The 18141-nt window shown below is 47.5% G+C and overlaps 1 protein-coding gene across 1 annotated transcript in view; it reads right to left on the bottom strand.

Moving 5' to 3' along the window:
- RNF17 (ring finger protein 17) overlaps positions 1-18141 on the bottom strand; it is a 200654-nt gene that overhangs the window by 31346 nt on the left and 151167 nt on the right. Inside the window, exon 32 of the mRNA XM_077805985.1 lies at positions 11186-11266. Within this exon, the coding sequence (XP_077662111.1) occupies positions 11186-11266 (81 nt within the window). The remainder of the gene's footprint in view (positions 1-11185; positions 11267-18141) is intronic.

Below are 18141 nucleotides of genomic sequence, written 5' to 3'. Positions count from 1 at the left end.
CAGAATGTTGGGAATCATTAAGAAAGTGATAGATAGTAAGACAGAAAATATGTTGCCTCTATATAAATCCACGATACGCCCACATCTTGAATACTGCATGCAGTGGTCACCCCATCTCAAAAAGAGCAATACTGGAATTGGAAAAGGTAGTTAAAAGGGGGGCGGGGGGAATGATCAGGGATATTGAACATCTTCCATATTAGGAGAGATTAATAAGACTGGGACTTTTCAGATTGGAAAAGAGACAACTAAGGGGCGGGGATTTGATAGAGGTCTATAAAATCATGACTGGTGTGGAGAAAGTAAATAAGTGTTATTTACTCCTTCTCATAGCACAAGAGCCTGGGATCACCAAATGAAATTAATAGGCTGCAGGTTTAAAACAAACCAAAGGAATTATTTCTTCACACAACGCTCAGTCAATCTGTGGAACTCTTTGCCAGAGGATGTTGTGAAGGCCAAGACTATAACAGAGTTCAAAAAAGAACTAGATAAATTCATGGAGGACAGTGGTTATTAGCCAGGACGGGCTGGGATGGTGTCCTTAGCTTCTGTTTGCCAGAAGCTGGGAATGGGCGACAGGGGATGGATCACTTGATGATTACCTGTTCTGTTAAATTCCCTCTGAAGTACCTGGCATTGGCCATTGTTGGAAAACAGGATATTGGACTAGATGGACCTTTGGTCTGATCCAGTATGGCCATTCTTATGTTCTTGTCTGCTGTTTAAGTATGTGATGTACTGATGTCAAGCAGACATTGTTTACATGTGAGTCCCATCCAAAAACTATGCTGTGAGGCAAAGCGGGCCTGCGCTGAGATGTTGAACTCTGCCCTGGTGCTCGGTGAGGAGGTCCGGCAGCGTGAGGGGCGGGCGGAGAGTAAGTAGGTTTGGAAACCAGAATGGTCAGAGCAAAACAGAGCTATCAGTAGGGCTGTGGCTCAATTGCAGCAGATCCTGTGCAGTATTTCAGGAAGGAGGGGAATGGGGGAGGGGGAAGGCATAGCAGAGACCGTCCCGCCACAGAATGAGGAGAACATTGCCCTGGGAATTGCACTCCGTGGTGCCCCCAGGAGCTGTAGAGGGGAAACTTGTGTTTTTTGTGAGTGGTGAACAAGTCCCAGTGAAGGGTGTCCCAGGCATGGCAGATGAAGCAGAGAGTGGGATCGTGTAGCTCCCACTTGTGATTGATCATTGAATCATAGAATATCAGGGTTGGAAGGGACCTCAGGAGGTCATCTAGTCCAACCCCCCTGCTCAAAGCAGGGCTAATCGCCAACTAAATCATCCCAGCCAGGGCATTGTCAAGCCTGACCTTAAAAACCTCTAAGGAAGGAGATTCCACCACCTCCCTAGGTAACCCATTCCAGTGCTTCACCACCCTCCTAGTGAAAAAGTTTTTCCTAATATCCAACGTAACCCCCCCCACACACACTGTAACTTGGGACCATTACTCCTTGTTCTGTCACCTGGTACCACTGAGAACAGTCTAGATCCATCCTCTTTGGAACCCCCTTTCTGTAGTTGAAAGCAGCTATCAAATCCCCCCTCATTCTTCTCTTCTGCAGACTACTGAGGTACCAGGTCCATCTGAGCATGTCCGAAAGAGATATCTCCACTTGCAGGAGGCACGCCACATGGAGTATGACATTGTGGTGGATACACTAGTTCCAGAAGCGGATGGACTCCGCACAAAGCGACTAGGACTTGGTGCCCTCCCATCTGTTTATGTATACCACTGCAGTGGCATTGTTAGAAAGAGCTGAATGTGGAGAGCTCGGATAAGGGTCAGGAACATGTGGCAGGTGAGGCGGACCACCTGCATCTCCAGGATATTGAGGTGCATGCGAGCTTCAAGCTGAGTCCAAGCCCCTTGGGTGGCATGGCTGCCCAGGTGGGCACTCCAACTGGTTAGAGAGGTATCCATGGTGAGGGTGGTGGTTAGGAAAGGAGTGGCAAAGTAGGTGCCTATCATCGTCTTGGAAGGGTTGTCCACTATGTGAGGGAGGCCTGGACTGGATGGGAGACAATCAGTGTGGTGACCACGTGGTCCAAGTATGGGCTGCAGACTGATAGGAGCCACAACTGTAGACAGCGCATGTGCAGATGGGCATGCAGCATCACATGGGTGCAGGCTGCCATATGCCCAAGGAGACAGAGACAGCAGTGCACCGTGGTGTGTGGGTTGTAGCACAGGCCCATCAGGGCAGGGCAGCGAAATGGCCTGCCAGGAGAAAGACCTGTGTTGCTACAGAATTCAGGCATGCTCTGATTAAGTGGACTGTCTGCATCAGGATGAGCACAGATTTCTCCTCATTGAAACAGACATCTAGAGTGGTGAGAAGAAAGTGGAGAGGACAGATGGCCAACGCCATCTTGGGGAGGGATGCTGGCCCCAGAAGCCAGTTGTCTAAGAAAGGGAACACAGAGTACCCCAGTAGTCTGAGTTGGAGCAGCCATGACCACAAAGACTTTGGTGAAGAGTCTTGGGGCCATCGCAGTGTCAAAGGGGAGAAATCTGAACTGGTAGTGGCTGTTGCCCATGCAGAAGCAAAGAAGCCTGCGGTGCGCTAGATTGATGTCGATGTGGTAGCACACATACTTCATGTCGAGAGCTGCAAACTACGCCCCTAGGAGAGGGAGGGGATGATGGAAGCGAGCGTCACTATACAGAACCTGGTTTTCCTGATACATGTATTGAGTAGTTGGAGATCAAGTATAGGGCAGAGTCATCCTCTCCTTTTCAGGATGAGAAAGTACAGGGAGTAGAAGCCCTGTGGACTGGGGGCGGTGTCGTGCAGACTCCTGATACCAAGGGTAGGTGACCTGATACAGGGCATAGGGAGCATGCAGAAAGGTGATCTCTGTTACTTTCAACAGGGTGCCAATGTGTATATGAACAGGTGAAAGAACAGGTTAAGGACCATTAAGAAAAACTGGACATACATAAGTCTATGGGGATTGATGCAATGCATCCGAGGGTGCTGAGAGAGTTGGCTGACGTGATTGCAAAGCCATTGGCCATTATCTTTGAAAACTCATGGCAACTGGGGGAGGTCCCGGACAATTGGAAAAAGACAAATATAGTTCCCATCTTTAAAAAAGGGAGGAAAGAGAATCCGGTGAACTACAGATCCATCAGCCTCACCCCAGTCCCTGGAAAAATTATGGAGCAGGTCCTCAAGGAATCCATTTAGAAGCATCTGGAGGAGACGAAGGTGATCAGGAACAGTCAACATGGATTCACCAAGGACAAGTCATGCCAGACCAACCTCATTGCCTTCTATGATGAGATAATTGGCTCTGTGGATATGGGGAAAGTGGATGACCGGATATACCTTGACTTTAGCAAAGCTTTTGATATACAGTCTCCCACAGAATTCTTGCCAGCAAGTTAAAGTAGTATGGATGGGAAGAATGGACTAGAAGGTGGATAGAAAGCTGGCTAGATTGTCAGGTGCAACAGGTAGTGTTCAACGGCTCAATGTCTAGCTGGCAGCCAGTATCAAGCGGAGTGCCCCAGGGGTTGGTCCTAGGTCCGGTTTTGTCCAACATCTTCATTAATGATCTGGATGATGGGATGGATTGCAACCTCACGAAGTTCGCGGATGACACTAAGCTGCGGGGAGAGGTCGATTCGCTGGAGGGTAGGGATAAGGTCCAGAGTGACCTAGACAAATTGGAGGATTGGGCCAAAAGAAATCTGATGAGGTTCAACAAAGACAAGTGCAGAGTCCTGCACTGAGGAAGAAAGAATCTCATGCACTGCTACAGGCTGGGGACTAAGTGGCAGTTCTGCAGAAAAGGACCTAGGGATTACAGTGGACGAGAAGCTGGATATAAGTCAACAGTGTGCCCTTGTTGCCAAGAAGGCTAAAGGCATATTGGGCTGCATTAGTAGGAGAATTGCCACCAGATCGAGGGAAGTGATTATTGCTCTCTATTCGGCACTGGTGAGGCCACATCTGGAGTATTGCATCCAGTTTTGGGCCCCCCACTACAGAAAGGATGTGGACAAATTGGAGAGTGTCCAGTGGAGGGCAATGAAAATGATTAAGGGGATGGGGGATTTATGAGGAGAGGCTGAGGAAACTGGGCTTATTTAGTCTGCAGAAGAGTGAGGGGGGATTTGATAGCATCCTTCAGCTACCTGAAGGGGGGTTCCAAAGAGGATGAAGCTTGGCTGTTCTCAGTGGTGGCAGATGACAGAACAAGGAGTAGTGGCCTCAAGTTGCAGTGGGGGAGGTCTAGGTTGGATATTAGGAAAAAACTATTTCACTAGGAGGGTGGTGAAGCACTGGAATGGATTACCTAGGGAGGTGGTGGAATCTCCATCCTTAGAGGTCTTTAAGGCCTGGCTTGAAAAAGCCTTGGCTGGGATGATTTAGTTGGGGTTGGTCGTGCTCTGAGCAGGGGGTTGGACTAGATGGCTTCCTGAGGTTTCTTCCAGCACTAATCTTCTATGATTCTATATCCCGAGAGATGGGAGCGTCACGCAAGTCCTTCAAAGAGTGGAGGGACTTTGCAGAGAATAGCTTGTTTTCATTGAAGGAGAGGTCCTGGATGGTGGTCTGGACCTTCCTGAGGAAGCCAGAGGATTGCTGCCAGGACTTTCACTGCATGATGAAACCTGTGGTGAGAGAGCAGGACAATGCATCCGCTGCATCCACCACAGCTTGGAGGCTGACCTTGGCCGTCAGGTGACCTTCCTCCACCAGGGCCTGGAAACACTGCTGTTTGTCCTGCAGCAGATCCTCCAGGAACTTAGCTTGGCATAGTTATTAAAGTCAAATTTCACTAGCAAAGCCTGGTTGTTAGAGATGTGGAATTGCATGGCAGCGCAGAAGTATGCCTTATGGCCCAGAAGGTCAAGGCATTTCGCTGCCCTATCCAGGAGGGTGGAGGCATGTGAGTGCTGTCTCGCCTGCTCAGTCGCTGCATTCACCACTAGCAAAGTGAGGACGGGAGCGTTCCAGAAAGGGTGTGTAGGAGGTTGAGATGTCAATGTTGTGACTGATGCACCAGAACCAAAGTAGCATGGCTTCTGTGCATAGAGTGTGTGAACATGCCCCCCTTGCACAATGTGAGTAACTTCTTCTTCAAGTAGTGTCCCTATGGGTGCACAACTGTAGGAGACTCCTGAGCAGTATCATAGAATCATAGAATATCAGGGTTGGAAGGGACCCCAGAAGGTCATCTAGTCCAACCCCCTGCTCGAAGCAGGACCAATTCCCAGTTAAATCATCCCAGCCAGGGCTTTGTCAAGCCTGACCTTAAAAACCTCTAAGGAAGGAGATTCTACCACCTCCCTAGGTGACGCATTCCAGTGTTTCACCACCCTCATAGTGAAAAAGTTTTTCCTAATATCCAATCTAAACCTCCCCCACTGCAACTTGAGACCATTACTCCTCGTTCTGTCATCTGCTACCATTGAGAACAGTCTAGAGCCATCCTCTTTGGAACCCCCTTTCAGGTAGTTGAAAGCAGCTACCAAATCCCCCCTCATTCTTCTCTTCTGCAGACTAAACAATCCCAGCTCCCTCAGCCTCTCCTCATAAGTCATGTGTTCTAGACCCCTAATCATTTTTGTTGCCCTTCGCTGGACTCTCTCCAATTTATCCACATCCTTCTTGTAGTATGGGGCCCAAAACTGGACACAGTACTCCAGATGAGGCCTCACCAATGTCGAATAGAGGGGAACGATCACGTCCCTCGATCTGCTTGCTATGCCCCTACTTATACATCCCAAAATGCCATTGGCCTTCTTGGCAACAAGGGCACACTGCTGACTCATATCCAGCACTGTCACCTCTAGGTCCTTTTCCGCAGAACTGCTGCCTAGCCATTCGGCCCCTAGTCTGTAGCGGTGCATTGGATTCTTCCGTCCTAAGTGCAGGACTCTGCACTTATCCTTATTGAACCTCATCAGATTTCTTTTGGCCCAATCCTCCAATTTGTCTAGGTCCTTCTGTATCCTATCCCTCCCCTCCAGCGTATCTACCACTCCTCCCAGTTTCGTATCATCCGCAAATTTGCTGAGAGTGCAATCTACACCATCCTCCAGATTATTTATCACTTCTGGAGGATTGGGACTTCAGAGTCAGGTCTGTTACAAATGACAGCATTGTGGAGCTGAAGATGGCATTGGAGGCGGAGTCCCCAATAATTGCAGAGTGTTTTTGCAAGATTGTGGACTGACACCCACATCGCCACTCTACAGATCTTTGAGATAGGGACATCCTTGAGGAAGGCAATGGATGAGGAGATTGACTTTGTGAAGTGTGTATAAATGGCATCTGGAGGGGTCACATTATGAACTTGGTAACAATGTCTGATTCAGTTTGAGACCCACTTGGAAAGTCTGGGGTGATATTGCTGAGCCCCTGGATCTTTCTGTTGTGGAGAAAAAAAGCCTAGGGGACTTCCTGAAAGCCTTTGTCCTATCCAGGTAGAAGGCCAGGGCTCTCCTGACATCTAGGATATGTGATATAGCCTCTCTGTTGTTTTGGTGAGACTTGGGGTAGAAGATTGGAAGGTGAATCAACTGATTCACGTGAAAGTGAGAAGTTACCTTAGGAACGAATATTACATGTGGTCTGAGCATAACCTTGTCTGGAAAAAATACCGTGTAAGGAGGATGTCAGACAAGAGTTGACAGCATCTACCATGGTGGAGTTGGGTGGCGGTTGGGAGAAAAGGAATTCCGATTCCTTAGTAGGGACATAGTATTTTTTGCCCACTTGCTTGTAGTTTGGGGCTATTGATGTCAGGGTTTGCCATACAGTCTTTGCTAGGTCTAAAATGGCCTCATTAATCAGGAGGGCGAACTTTGAGGAGGCCAAAGAATGGAGGACATTAAGGAGTTGATGGTGGGTACCCATGACTTTCTCCAATGGAATCAGGAGAGTGTCTGCCACTCTCTTTGCCAGTTCCTGAAAGAGATGAAAGTCATCTGCCAAAAATGGTGAAGACATGATGGCTTTGTCTGGAGAGGAGGAGGAGGAGGTGGTGGTGGTGGTCATCCTTGGAATCACTTCCTCCTCGGTACCTGCTTCCTGTTCCTTGAAGTCTTGAGGAGTTCTGAAGTCCTTGATGGTACGGCCAAGGGAGCGCCTCTCGAGGATTCTCAGGCAAGGCTCGGAGCTCGAGAGGCATGTTAGCGGTGTGCTGCTCAAGGGTCCCAATTTGGCAGCATATGGTGGGGGTGGCATAGAGCCTGGTGATGGCACCCATGGGTGGCCACACCAGGATGGTGGTGGTGGGGACATCTGTGGGTATAACCTTGAGGTCTGTTGGTAGTGAGCACCATATGGAGCTTGGGAGAAATACTATCATACTCCCTCTTCTGGCTTGCTGTCTGAACTGTTGCTGGAAAGTGGAGGGGCATGGTATGACAGTGGGGATATTTCTCATGCTTGGCAGAGGCTTGGTGCAAAGGTCTCGGTACAGAGAGGAGGGGACTCTGGTGCACCTGGCATGTGGACGTCTTTTGCATTGTGGAGTTCCATCTGTACCAATGGTCCTAGCATCTGTGGTGGCGCCAGGGAGACTTGTCAGCACCGGTCCCTCCTGTGCCAGTTGAGCACAGTATGCCAGTTGGATACCGATGCAGGTTCACGTACCAAGAACGTCTTTTTAGAGGAGTACTTACTCCTGTCCTTCAGTGCCGATGATTTGATACTTGAGCCCATGAGCCTGTCAGTGGTACCAATTACAGGCGGTTTCCATGAGCGGTGGACTGAGATGCCTCAGTGTCGAAGGTACCAAGTGAGATGGTGACTGCTTGCGGTTATCTCGGGGCTTGCTATGGGGGGTTCCCATGATCTTCTTACAAGATTTGTGAGAGGGGGCTGCAGCTTGCTTCTTCGACCCACAGCCCTTAGATGTAAAAGGCTGTGGGGAAGACTCACATCTACCATGTGACTGTGGTTGGAGAACTGCCTCTATGAAGATAATCTTCTGGCGGAGCTCTGTCTTTGCTGGATCATGACCAGAGCTGTTGGCAAAGACCACACTTCTGTTGTATGTGGCCTTCCCCAAGGCAGCGAATGCACTGAGAGTACTTATCCACGATCAGGGATTGCCTCTTTACAAGTGAGGCACTTCTTGAAGCCCCGTGAGCTGGGCATACCCCATTGGGGGAAAGGGTGGGAAGAAAAATAAAGTTTTTTTTTATTTCAAGGATAAACTGAAGAAAAGGGAAAAACTACAAATAGAACTATAACTAGGAGACTAACTAATTATAGGTAAGTCGATTGAGACAATAGTCTTAATGGACTGCTAAAGGCTCTCTCTCTAGCCAGGAGCAGTTGAGAAGGAACTGAGGAGTGTTAGCCTCTGCATGCTGGCCAGCCTCGGGGCGCAGCACGAGGAGAGACAGCACATGTGCGGGCCCAACGGACACTGCTACTGAAGTTCTCTTTTCAGCAGCACAGGGATGCGAGCACACCTGCAGTGGAGCACACATAGGGACACTAGTAGAAGAAGAATGACAATTCCTCTGCCAAATAGTCCTCCAAATCTGAAGAGACCTCCGGTAGCGATGGAGCTATCCGTGTGGGCAGTTCATGAGCAACTGCCAGCAGCCATCTCTGTACCAAGAGAAGCAGTGAATCTGGCAGATGGGGGCTGCAGTACCAAGAGCAGCAGAAAGGGTGGATATGACAGGTTTAGGTGTGCCATTGGGAGCAAAGGCTTGACATGCCCAGAGATCCAGGGGACATCTCTCGGACCGCAGGAGCATGGAATGTGCAGTGTGACGTGTGGGCACTCCAATCACGAAGGAGGTGCATGCTGTGGAGGGCTGTGTCTGCGCACAGCTGGTGTGGCAGTTGGAGGTACTGGGACATCTTTTCCTCTTAGCTTTACCCCCAGAATGGGGGAGCTTAGGAAGTGGCACAATGGGCTCCGCATGCGATGTCTCACTGACCTGGCATGGCTCGTGGAGGAAACACTGTACTTCATGGCAATCCGTGACAGGGACCTGCCGCGATGCCCATGAGAGTGCTTACGACCCTCACCTTTGGGCTTGTCCTGCACTGGTGGCACAATCGGATCTGGGTGGCAGGTTGGGCACTCACCACCAGCGAAGGGTGGTGCACCACTGGTTCTGTTGGCCATGTGGCCAGAGTGTCTTTCCATTAGGAACTTCTGGAGTGGCAAGAGACAAGCTGGAAAGGACTTGAACATCTTGCAGCGCAATGCACCTCCCCGAAGCAGTACAAGTAGTAGTGATTCTAGTCGCTCACTGAGAATGAGCGAGGGCACAATGCACAGTTTTTGAACCCTGGAATGTGGGGCATAGTCCCTCAATAAGGTCGGGGCGGGCCAAGACCAACTACACTATGAAACTATTTACACAACTAAGACTAAACTAGCTAACTATATACAAAGCACAAAGTGTTCTTGTAGAAGGCTACGAGCACGGAAGAAAGAGAATTCCGACTCCGACCATGTGGCGGTAAGAAGGAACTGATGGAGTGTCGCCCCGCACAGCCTCTTATAACATCACCTGGAGCACGAGGCAAATGTAAGACACACATGTGGGTCAATGGAACAGCTGCTGAAAACTTCCGGCTCATGGCGCGCATGCGCACTCACATTTGGAATACATATAGGGACCATCACTCAAAGAAGAATTCAAAGTTGTGGTTCCTTCCAACACCACAATAGCCTAACCCCTATTACACATTGATAGAGTTGGCAGTATACATGTGAAAGCAAATTAGGAAACCAACATGGATTCTATCTCTGTCTGCTGTTGGGATGGCAGCATTGAAAATATGGCCTCCTTCCTTCCAACAAAGGTCTAGCTCTGTGTGTGCAAATATCCACCAAGCCATGGCATCCAGACATTGCCCCCGTCTGAGAATGAGCCAGCATTTCACTCTTACTTCTCAATTTTTAAGATGCCTAAGTACATCACAAGTGATTTGAAATGCCAATGTGTTTAATTTTTCAAATAGTATTAAAAATACATTTAAGCAAGACAACATTTAATCTTAACATTAACTGATGAGTAAGGCTAAGATTTAGACATGGGTATTTTTAGTAAAAGTCATGGACAGGTCATTGGCAACAAAAAAATTCATGGCGCGTGACCTGTCCATGAATTTTACTAAAAATACCCATGACTAAGTCTCTGTTCCTGGGGCCCCATTGCTCTGGGGGCGCCCTACTCCAGTGGTAGGGGCTGACTGCACCCGGTGCTCCAAGGACCCCAGGACTGCTCTCCTGATGGCCTCCAGGGCTGCCCCCAGGGCTGCTGCTCCAGCCATCCCTGGGACCACTGCTTGGGCGCTCCCTGGGGTCAGCCACATGGTTCACTTCTTGGGCACTCCCCAAGTGGCTGGCCCTGGGGCCACTCCAGCAGCAGCCCACTCCGGGGCAGCCCCCAGGACTGCTGCTCAGGCGCTCCCTAGGGCCAGCTGCAGTCTGCTTTTCAGGCACACCACGGGGCCAGCTGCCCAGGACCACCCAAGCAGCAGCTGGTGTGGCTAGCCCCAGGGACTGCCCAAGCGGCTGGTCCTGAGGCCACTCCAACATTGGCCGGTGCAGCTGGCCCCAGCGCAGCCCCCAGGACTGCTACTCCGGCACTCCCCGGGGCTAGTCGCACCTGCTGCTGCTTGGGCGCTCCCTGGGGCTGCCCCCAGGACCACTGCTCCAGCTCTCTCTGGGGCCAGTCACACCGGCTGCTGCTCAGGTGCTCCCAAGCAGCAGCTGGCCCCAGTGCCGTTCCAGCAGCAGCCAGTGTGGCTGGCCCTGGGGCCCCTGCAGCTGTTGTGGAGATCGCGAAAAGTCATGGAATCCGTGACCTCCGTGACAGAATCATTGCCTTGATCATTGCCTTAATTGAGTTAAGGAGGGGTTCTAATGTTGGTACATGAGGGTACAAAGGACTCATATAAGTCACAATGGTAACAGCCACACAAATACACTTTGGTACCTTTAAAAACTAACATTTAAGGCCTAAAAATTGTGGCATGAGTCAAAGTTAAAGCAGAAATCATGTAATGTGCTATCATTATGCTACCTGTGACAACTATATATCCTGAGCCAGGTAGGAGTTATTTTGTTCAGGAAAAGCAACTAGTTTTATTCCTGCCATCAACTATGCCTAATATACATTAAAGGAAAAAAAACATTTAGAGTTTTATTCCTTATGTCTGAACATAAGTTAAGTTACCAGAAGATGTATTTCAACAATTCTCTTTGTCAGTAGTTCTTGAAGGAGTTCTACTGCATCCTGCTGCCAAAAATTTCCAACCTAGTTAGTGAGAGGGAAAAACATAAAAAACTCAAACACTATAAAGATCAACAAGCACAGTGCACTATATCATGTATACTAAGTATGTATTTTCACCATAATATTCTATAATACAAATGTCTACTTAATAAAACCCAAGACTTATTTGACTCATCTCCTACAGTTAAGAGTTCTTGTACTATGTGGTATTAGCCAGTACCCATATGTTAGTTGTAGCATACATCACATTAATAGTAATTATGTACATGGTATTAATATATTATACATTATACATACGTGGAATGGGAAGTTATGTTAAATGAATGAATTATACGCTTCCCACAATTCTTTCCACCCACGTCACGCATCCCGTAACACTTTGCAAAGCTGAATTTAGCTTTGGCATTAGAAAACTGAATATTTATCAAAGCAAAGCTGCATGAATACTTTGTACCAAGTACAGTTAGGAACTACTTAACTGGCTCATCAACTTTTTCAGAACGAGGTATGGGAAACCATAGGGAGGTTACAAGGACAAAGATGGCACAAACTAGTAGATTAAACTTTAAATGATGTGTAAAGAGTTTTGTAACTTGTAAAACCATACTATAAATATTACTAGCTGAAACGTGTACCTTTGAAGCACACCTTCTGGGTAAGCTGAACATGTAGCAATCTAAAAACTGCTTCCCAGAAGGAGGGTAGGTATGTCCTCCTTTTTGTATTATATTGTTTTGTCTTTAAACAATAAAGTTGAATAAGTTCAATTATTTGGTCTCCTGAACAATTTTTAACAATTAACCACAAATGCAGTCAAACAGCTGGCTACATCTTTTAGTCCATAGTGGCAAACTGGACCTGAATTCCTTGGCACAGTAGTGCTAAATTCTACAGAATACTGTATATTCTGCAGTCATGAGATGCAGAGACCATTCAAAATGCAAAATTTTCTTTTTAAACCTAATAAAAAGCCATTTGTGAATGTTTTCCCTACATATTTGTATTGCTGCCTATCTGTACGTTGTAGGAACAGGTTATTAAAAAAGTTACCTCTACCTTACAGTAACTGGAGTTCTTAGGGATGTGTTGTCCGTATCTAGTCTACTGTTGGAGTGCATGCACCCCAGTCACACAAGATCGTAGTCTTTTGACCAGCAGTATACGTTAGGGTGGCACACGTACCCTATGTATTTTCATGCTCCTGTACCAAGGGCATTAACGTGACAGTAGGCCCAATTGCCACTCAGTTACTTCTCCACTGTGGAATCCAGGTTTTATAGGATTCCATAGCAGCAGGGAAGGAAGATGGATCATGGACTACATACGGACAACACATCTCAAAATATTCCAGTTACTATAATGTAAGTAACTTCTTCCTTTCTTCGAGTGCTCATCCAAATTTTTTTTTATATCTATATATATATATTATGTGAGGGAGGTGGGTGCAGAGCTCGTGGATCTAGACTAACTAGCTTGTAAGAGATTTTAATACAACCCTAAACCCATTTGGACAGCCTTTGGGTTGATAATCAGCCAATGCCAGAATAAGTTTAGGCAACTATCTGAAAGATTTGGTCCTCTGCAAATAAAAGGAAAGAGGTCTTGTAAACATCTAAAGTATGCAGCCTAACCTCTCCTTAATTAGAATATGGTTTAGGGAAGAATATTGGTGGGTGGATCACTTGGTTTAAATGAAAGTTTAACTACTTGAGTAAGAATTTGAGATGAAGTCTGAATGATACTTCATCTCTATGAAATACTGTATAGGGAGGTCTTGCTGTGAAAGCCTATATTTATACACTTCTTCTGACAGATGTATAATTGCTAAAAAAAAAGGAAGTCTTCATAGATAAGTGCTTCGAGGGCTGTTTAACAGTCCAAAGTTCTTCAGTGAGAGTAAATATCCCAAAGACAGTCAAAAATAAGTCAATGGGTTGCAGGTGACACTGTTCACATCAAATCCCACATCTCTTCCATTTAGCTACATAGGTTTGTTTGGTGGAATTTTTCCTATTTTGCACCAAAATACTTTGGACATCCAAAGAACAAAACCTATTATGAATGACATCCATTCAGCAGCCAGGCTCAGAGATAAAGGGAGGCTGGGTTTGGATGCAAAATATTTCTTTTGTCTTGAGATATCAAGTCTGGTAGAAGAGGTAAAGGTTGCGGTGGATAAAACAATAGGTTCAGTCCTAGGTACCAAAACTTCCTCAACCATGCAACCCCATCCCAAGAGGAACTCATTTGTCACCAAAGTCTTACTGAGAGGGGTGGAGAAAAGGGTACAACCTTGCATATGTAATTGAGGTCTTTCCACCAATTTAGTGATATAAGATTTGTGAGCCATCAGAAACATATCCATAAGATGCTTTCTCACCATGTATGCAGACTCTAGTCAACCCTGCACACAATGTAAGTGTAGTCTTACATTCTGCATGACTAATATTGCAGAAGTCAAGTGTCCAAGCAGCCCCAGAAAAGTCCAAACGGTGATATGTGGATCTTTTTGAGGCTGATGGGCAAGACTGGACATAAGCTCTGGCTGTTGTTCAGTCTACCTGCCCAAACACTGAGAAATTTGTTATCTGATAAGTTTCTGTTAGCAGCTTCTCTCCAAATTCATCACTCATGGGCTAAAGGCCCCCAAAGGTGGAATTCAGAGGCCTTCCAATGTTATTGGTGGAGGCTTTGGGACTTGGCTCCACCCTTAAGCTCAGGCCGCCAGAAGAGTCTAAGTCTCCCTTTGAAGAAAATTTTCAATCCATATTCTTGTCATTTATAGGACTAGGGTGAATTGCATTCAGAGAAAAGCTATCAACAGAAAGAAATGATCAGTTAAGAGATTACTCATTCTGTTGCACAGCTTTTCTCCTCATTCATTACACATGGAAAGTAGCAAGCAGTGAATCACAAAAGCAGGGAAGGAAAGGCTAAGCAAAGGTTGAAAAACTGTTACCTACCTTTTGTAACTGTTTTTCAAGATGTGTTGCTCACATCCATTCCATTGTAGGGCTGTGAGCGCCCACATGCACAGTCCTCAGAGATACTTGCCTTAGTGGTATCTGTAGGGTTGGCCATGGCACCCTTTGGAGTGCCACGCTCATGCGTTGGTATATGAGGCGCCACTGGCCCTGTGCCCTCTCAGTTCCTTCTTGCCAGCAACGCCGACAAATGGGGTAGGACTGGGCGAGTAATGGAATGGACATGAGCAACACATCTCAAAGAATAATTACGAAAAAAAAGGTAATCCTTTTTTCTTCGAGTACTTGCTCATGTCGATTCCATTCTAGGCGACTCACAAGCAGTATCCATGGAGGTGGGCTTAGAATTCACGGTTGTGCGGCTTGCAACAGTGCTTTACTGAAGCCAACGTCGTCTCGGACCTGCTGGGTAAGTGTGTAATGAGATGTAAACCTGTGGATGGGTGACCAGGTATTGGCTCTGCAGATATTTTGAATAGGCACTTGGGTCAGGAAGGCTGCTGCCGAGGCTTGCGCCCTAGTTGAGCAGGCGGTTACAACTGCTGGTGGAGGCACTTTCACCAGATCACAATGGAAATGGATGTAGGCAGTGATCCATGATGAAATTCTCTGGGTGGACACTGGAAGACCCTTCATCCTGTCTGCCACCACGACGAATAACTGCGTTGAATTATGGAACAGCTTGGTCCTTTCGATGTAAAAGGCTAGCACCCTCCTGACGTCCAAGGAGTGTAATTTGTGCTCCTCTTCTGACTTCTGAGGTTTTGGAAAGAAGACAGGTAAGTATATGTCCTGGTTTGTATGAAACTGAACAACCTTGGGCAGGAAAGCCAGGTGCGGACGCAGCTGGACCTTGTCCTTGAAAAAGACCGTATAGGGCAGCTACGAGGTAAGTGCCCTGATCTCAGAGACCCTGTGGGCAGATGTTATCACGATGAATGAGATCTTCCAGGAGAGTAGAAGAGAGCAGGAATCCAAAGCTCAAAGGGGAGACCCATGAGCCACAGTAGCAGGAGATGCAGGTTCCAAGAAGGGATGGGGTCACGGATGTGGGGATAAAGGCCCTTTCACTCCAGACCTTTCAAAAACCAGACTGTCATGTCATGAGCGAAGACTGACCTGCCCTGGAATGGAGGGTGGAAGGCTGAGATAGCGGCAAATTGGACCTTAACTGATAAAAGAGACAGGCCCTGGATCTTGAGATGCAGAAGGTAGTCCAAGATGGAGTACAGCGAGGCTTGCTTGTGCTGGAAATGCTGGTCCGAGGCCCAGCACGTGAACCATTTCCATTTGGCCAGGTAGGTAACCCAGATGGAGGTCTTTCTGATACCCAACAGGACCTGCTGGACACTGGCCAAGCACTCCTGCTCTTCCACATTCAACCATGGAGCAGCCAACCCATCAGATGCAGCAGACTGTTGTGGTTCTTGGACATCAGATCCGGCCAGAGTGGCAGCTGCAGCGGTGTGGTCACTGAGAGGTCCAGAAACGTGCCAAAGCAGTACTGGCAGGGCGAAGCTGGGGCTAGTTTAACCTGTTCCTCCCCACTGTTCAGAGAAAGCTAAATAGGCTTCATTAGGAGCCTCTTTGTTATTTTAAATGCTCAATCAGAACTAAAATCACTTGTGGTAGATTGTGTTTCTGTCCAGCCTGCAAAGAGCTAAAAATCACTAAGAGACTGATGAGCAGAGAGGCAGGTAGCAGCAGAAGGTGACTGAGGGGCAGCCAGTAGGAGTGGCCAGCAATAGTGGTGAGGCGGCCAGCAGAATGAGCATCTGGCAGGGTGGCCAGCCAGAGCAAGTGTTCAGAAGTTGCAGCAAGCAAGGTGCCTTCTTCCCCGGAAGGGAGATGAACTCACACAAATGCACCTCTGAACCCTGGGTCCTCACTGACCAAGGAAAACCACTGTGAGAGGGATAGTTAGATTCATAGATATTAAGGTCAGAAGGGACCATTATGACCATCTAGTCTGACCTCCTGCACAATGCAGGCCACAGAATCTCACCAACCCAATCCTGCGATAAACCTCCCACCTATGTCTGAACCACTGAAGTCCTCAAATCATGGTTTAAAGACTTCAAGGTGCAGAGAATCCTCCATACGAAAGATACTGAGTCAATTAGGCTGGAATTTTCAAAGGCACCTAAAAGAATTAAGCACCTAACTCCTACTGAAACTCACTGATATTTGGGCATATGTGGTGAGGGAGCGAAGAGGGGCACAGTAAAGGAACTTTTGGTTGCAGAACTCAAGAACATGAGGCAGAAGGCACTGCCCCATGTACTCTAGGGTGGGTGTCCTGCTAACAGTTTTATGTTTATGAATCCCGCTTGTGCCACTGTCCCTAATTAATATTGGGTGACTTCTCTCCTTTCATTTAAAAGCTGCTTTTCTACACTCAGACTCTGTGCTTATGAGTGGGGAAGTATTCCTCTCAGAGGCGCCCATGGGTGGTGTGTAGTTTTCCCAGGTTATTGGGTGGAGTACTTTTCCCCTGGCAGTTTGCAGGGGGAGGTAGTACACAATTCATCCTGGCATGGGGGCAGCACAATAGGAGGGTACTGGTATACCTCAGTTATGGAAGAAGCTTGCTACATGTTCCTTGAAGCCTGAAAGGCTGCCTGCCTGCTCTTCCAGGCTGGCTAGCACCCAAGTAAGCAGCGTAGGAGGAACCTAGTACCACTTGGGGTTTTACTCAGTAAATCAGGATAATTTTTAAAGTGGGAAGGGATTTCTCATTTACCCCACTATAATTGCATGAAGGTGCACCTTCATGGGGAAGAGACTTGTTGTGTGCCTCTGTTTTGGTCACAGACTACCTGAAGTGCTCCTAATGCTTTAATGTGGAGTTAGCCTGTGGAACAGGGGAGAGATGGAGAGAGGGACATCCATTTCCCGCCTTTCAGAGCAAGGGTTTATGATTGATGATCAGAAAGCACAATTCCCATTCTACTTCTTTCTGAAATCTGAGCTCCTTTTCCTGGCAGACCGAGAGTCGGACTGAAAACCAGATAGGCACAATTCCCATTAGGCTGCAGACTGAGGCAGGATTGCAGAGGAGGAACTGGTGTGCCTGCATGCCCAGAAATACTGAAGGGTGGGCTAAGGGTGGTGAGCATGATAAAGAGCACAGAGAGAGACTGTGGAGAAAAGCCCCAGCAAACACCTCCCTCCAGGGGAGCAGGCAAAGGAGAAGAGGTTTAAACCTTGGTTTTCACATCCCTATACCCCCGTTCATTACCAATATTAAGTACTGCCTTGGGAAGGACACATTTGTTTTTGCCTTTTGGGAACTCTGTGAAATTTGCAGGACTTACCCCTGTGGTAGTCGGAGAGCTGCGGCTCATCCTTTGATTCTCTCTCTGAAAACTCAGAAGCTCCTGATCGCGTTTTTCTGCACTGGAGTCATGACTCCTCAGGCCAGGTGGGAACTCAACATGCTGGTCTAACTCTGAGCCCCCATACCCCAGCAGTTCAAGGGTTGGCTGGCTGCCACAGACAGGGTGTAATTCACCCTTTGTAGAGTCTATATGTGTTGCCTCACATAGAGAACACTGCTTAGATTGAAGCCAGGTGTTTGCAGGACAGCTCTGCCATGCTTGAGTAGGGAAAGAAGAGTCTGGCAGGAAGGCACTGCAGCAGCAGATCCAGATCGCTGAAACTACCATGCTGCTATTTAACCCAATCCAGGAAAGGAGGAAAAATTGCAACTGCATGAAAATGAATAAAAATAAAGGTTTTAAAATAACATGGTCAGGAGAAACTGAACCACCAATTTGTTACGTTGCTGGAGGCAGAAAACCTACGAGCCTCAAGCAACCATGGAGTGCCTTCAAATTCCATTAGCCCACGAGTAATGAATGAGGAGAGATATTCAGCAAAAACATGGGACTAACACTGTACCTATGTATT

This window comes from Eretmochelys imbricata, chromosome 1, assembly GCF_965152235.1.
Source record: "Eretmochelys imbricata isolate rEreImb1 chromosome 1, rEreImb1.hap1, whole genome shotgun sequence".
Lineage (NCBI taxonomy): Eukaryota > Metazoa > Chordata > Testudines > Cheloniidae > Eretmochelys > Eretmochelys imbricata.
This window is presented reverse-complemented; position numbering and strand designations above follow the sequence as displayed.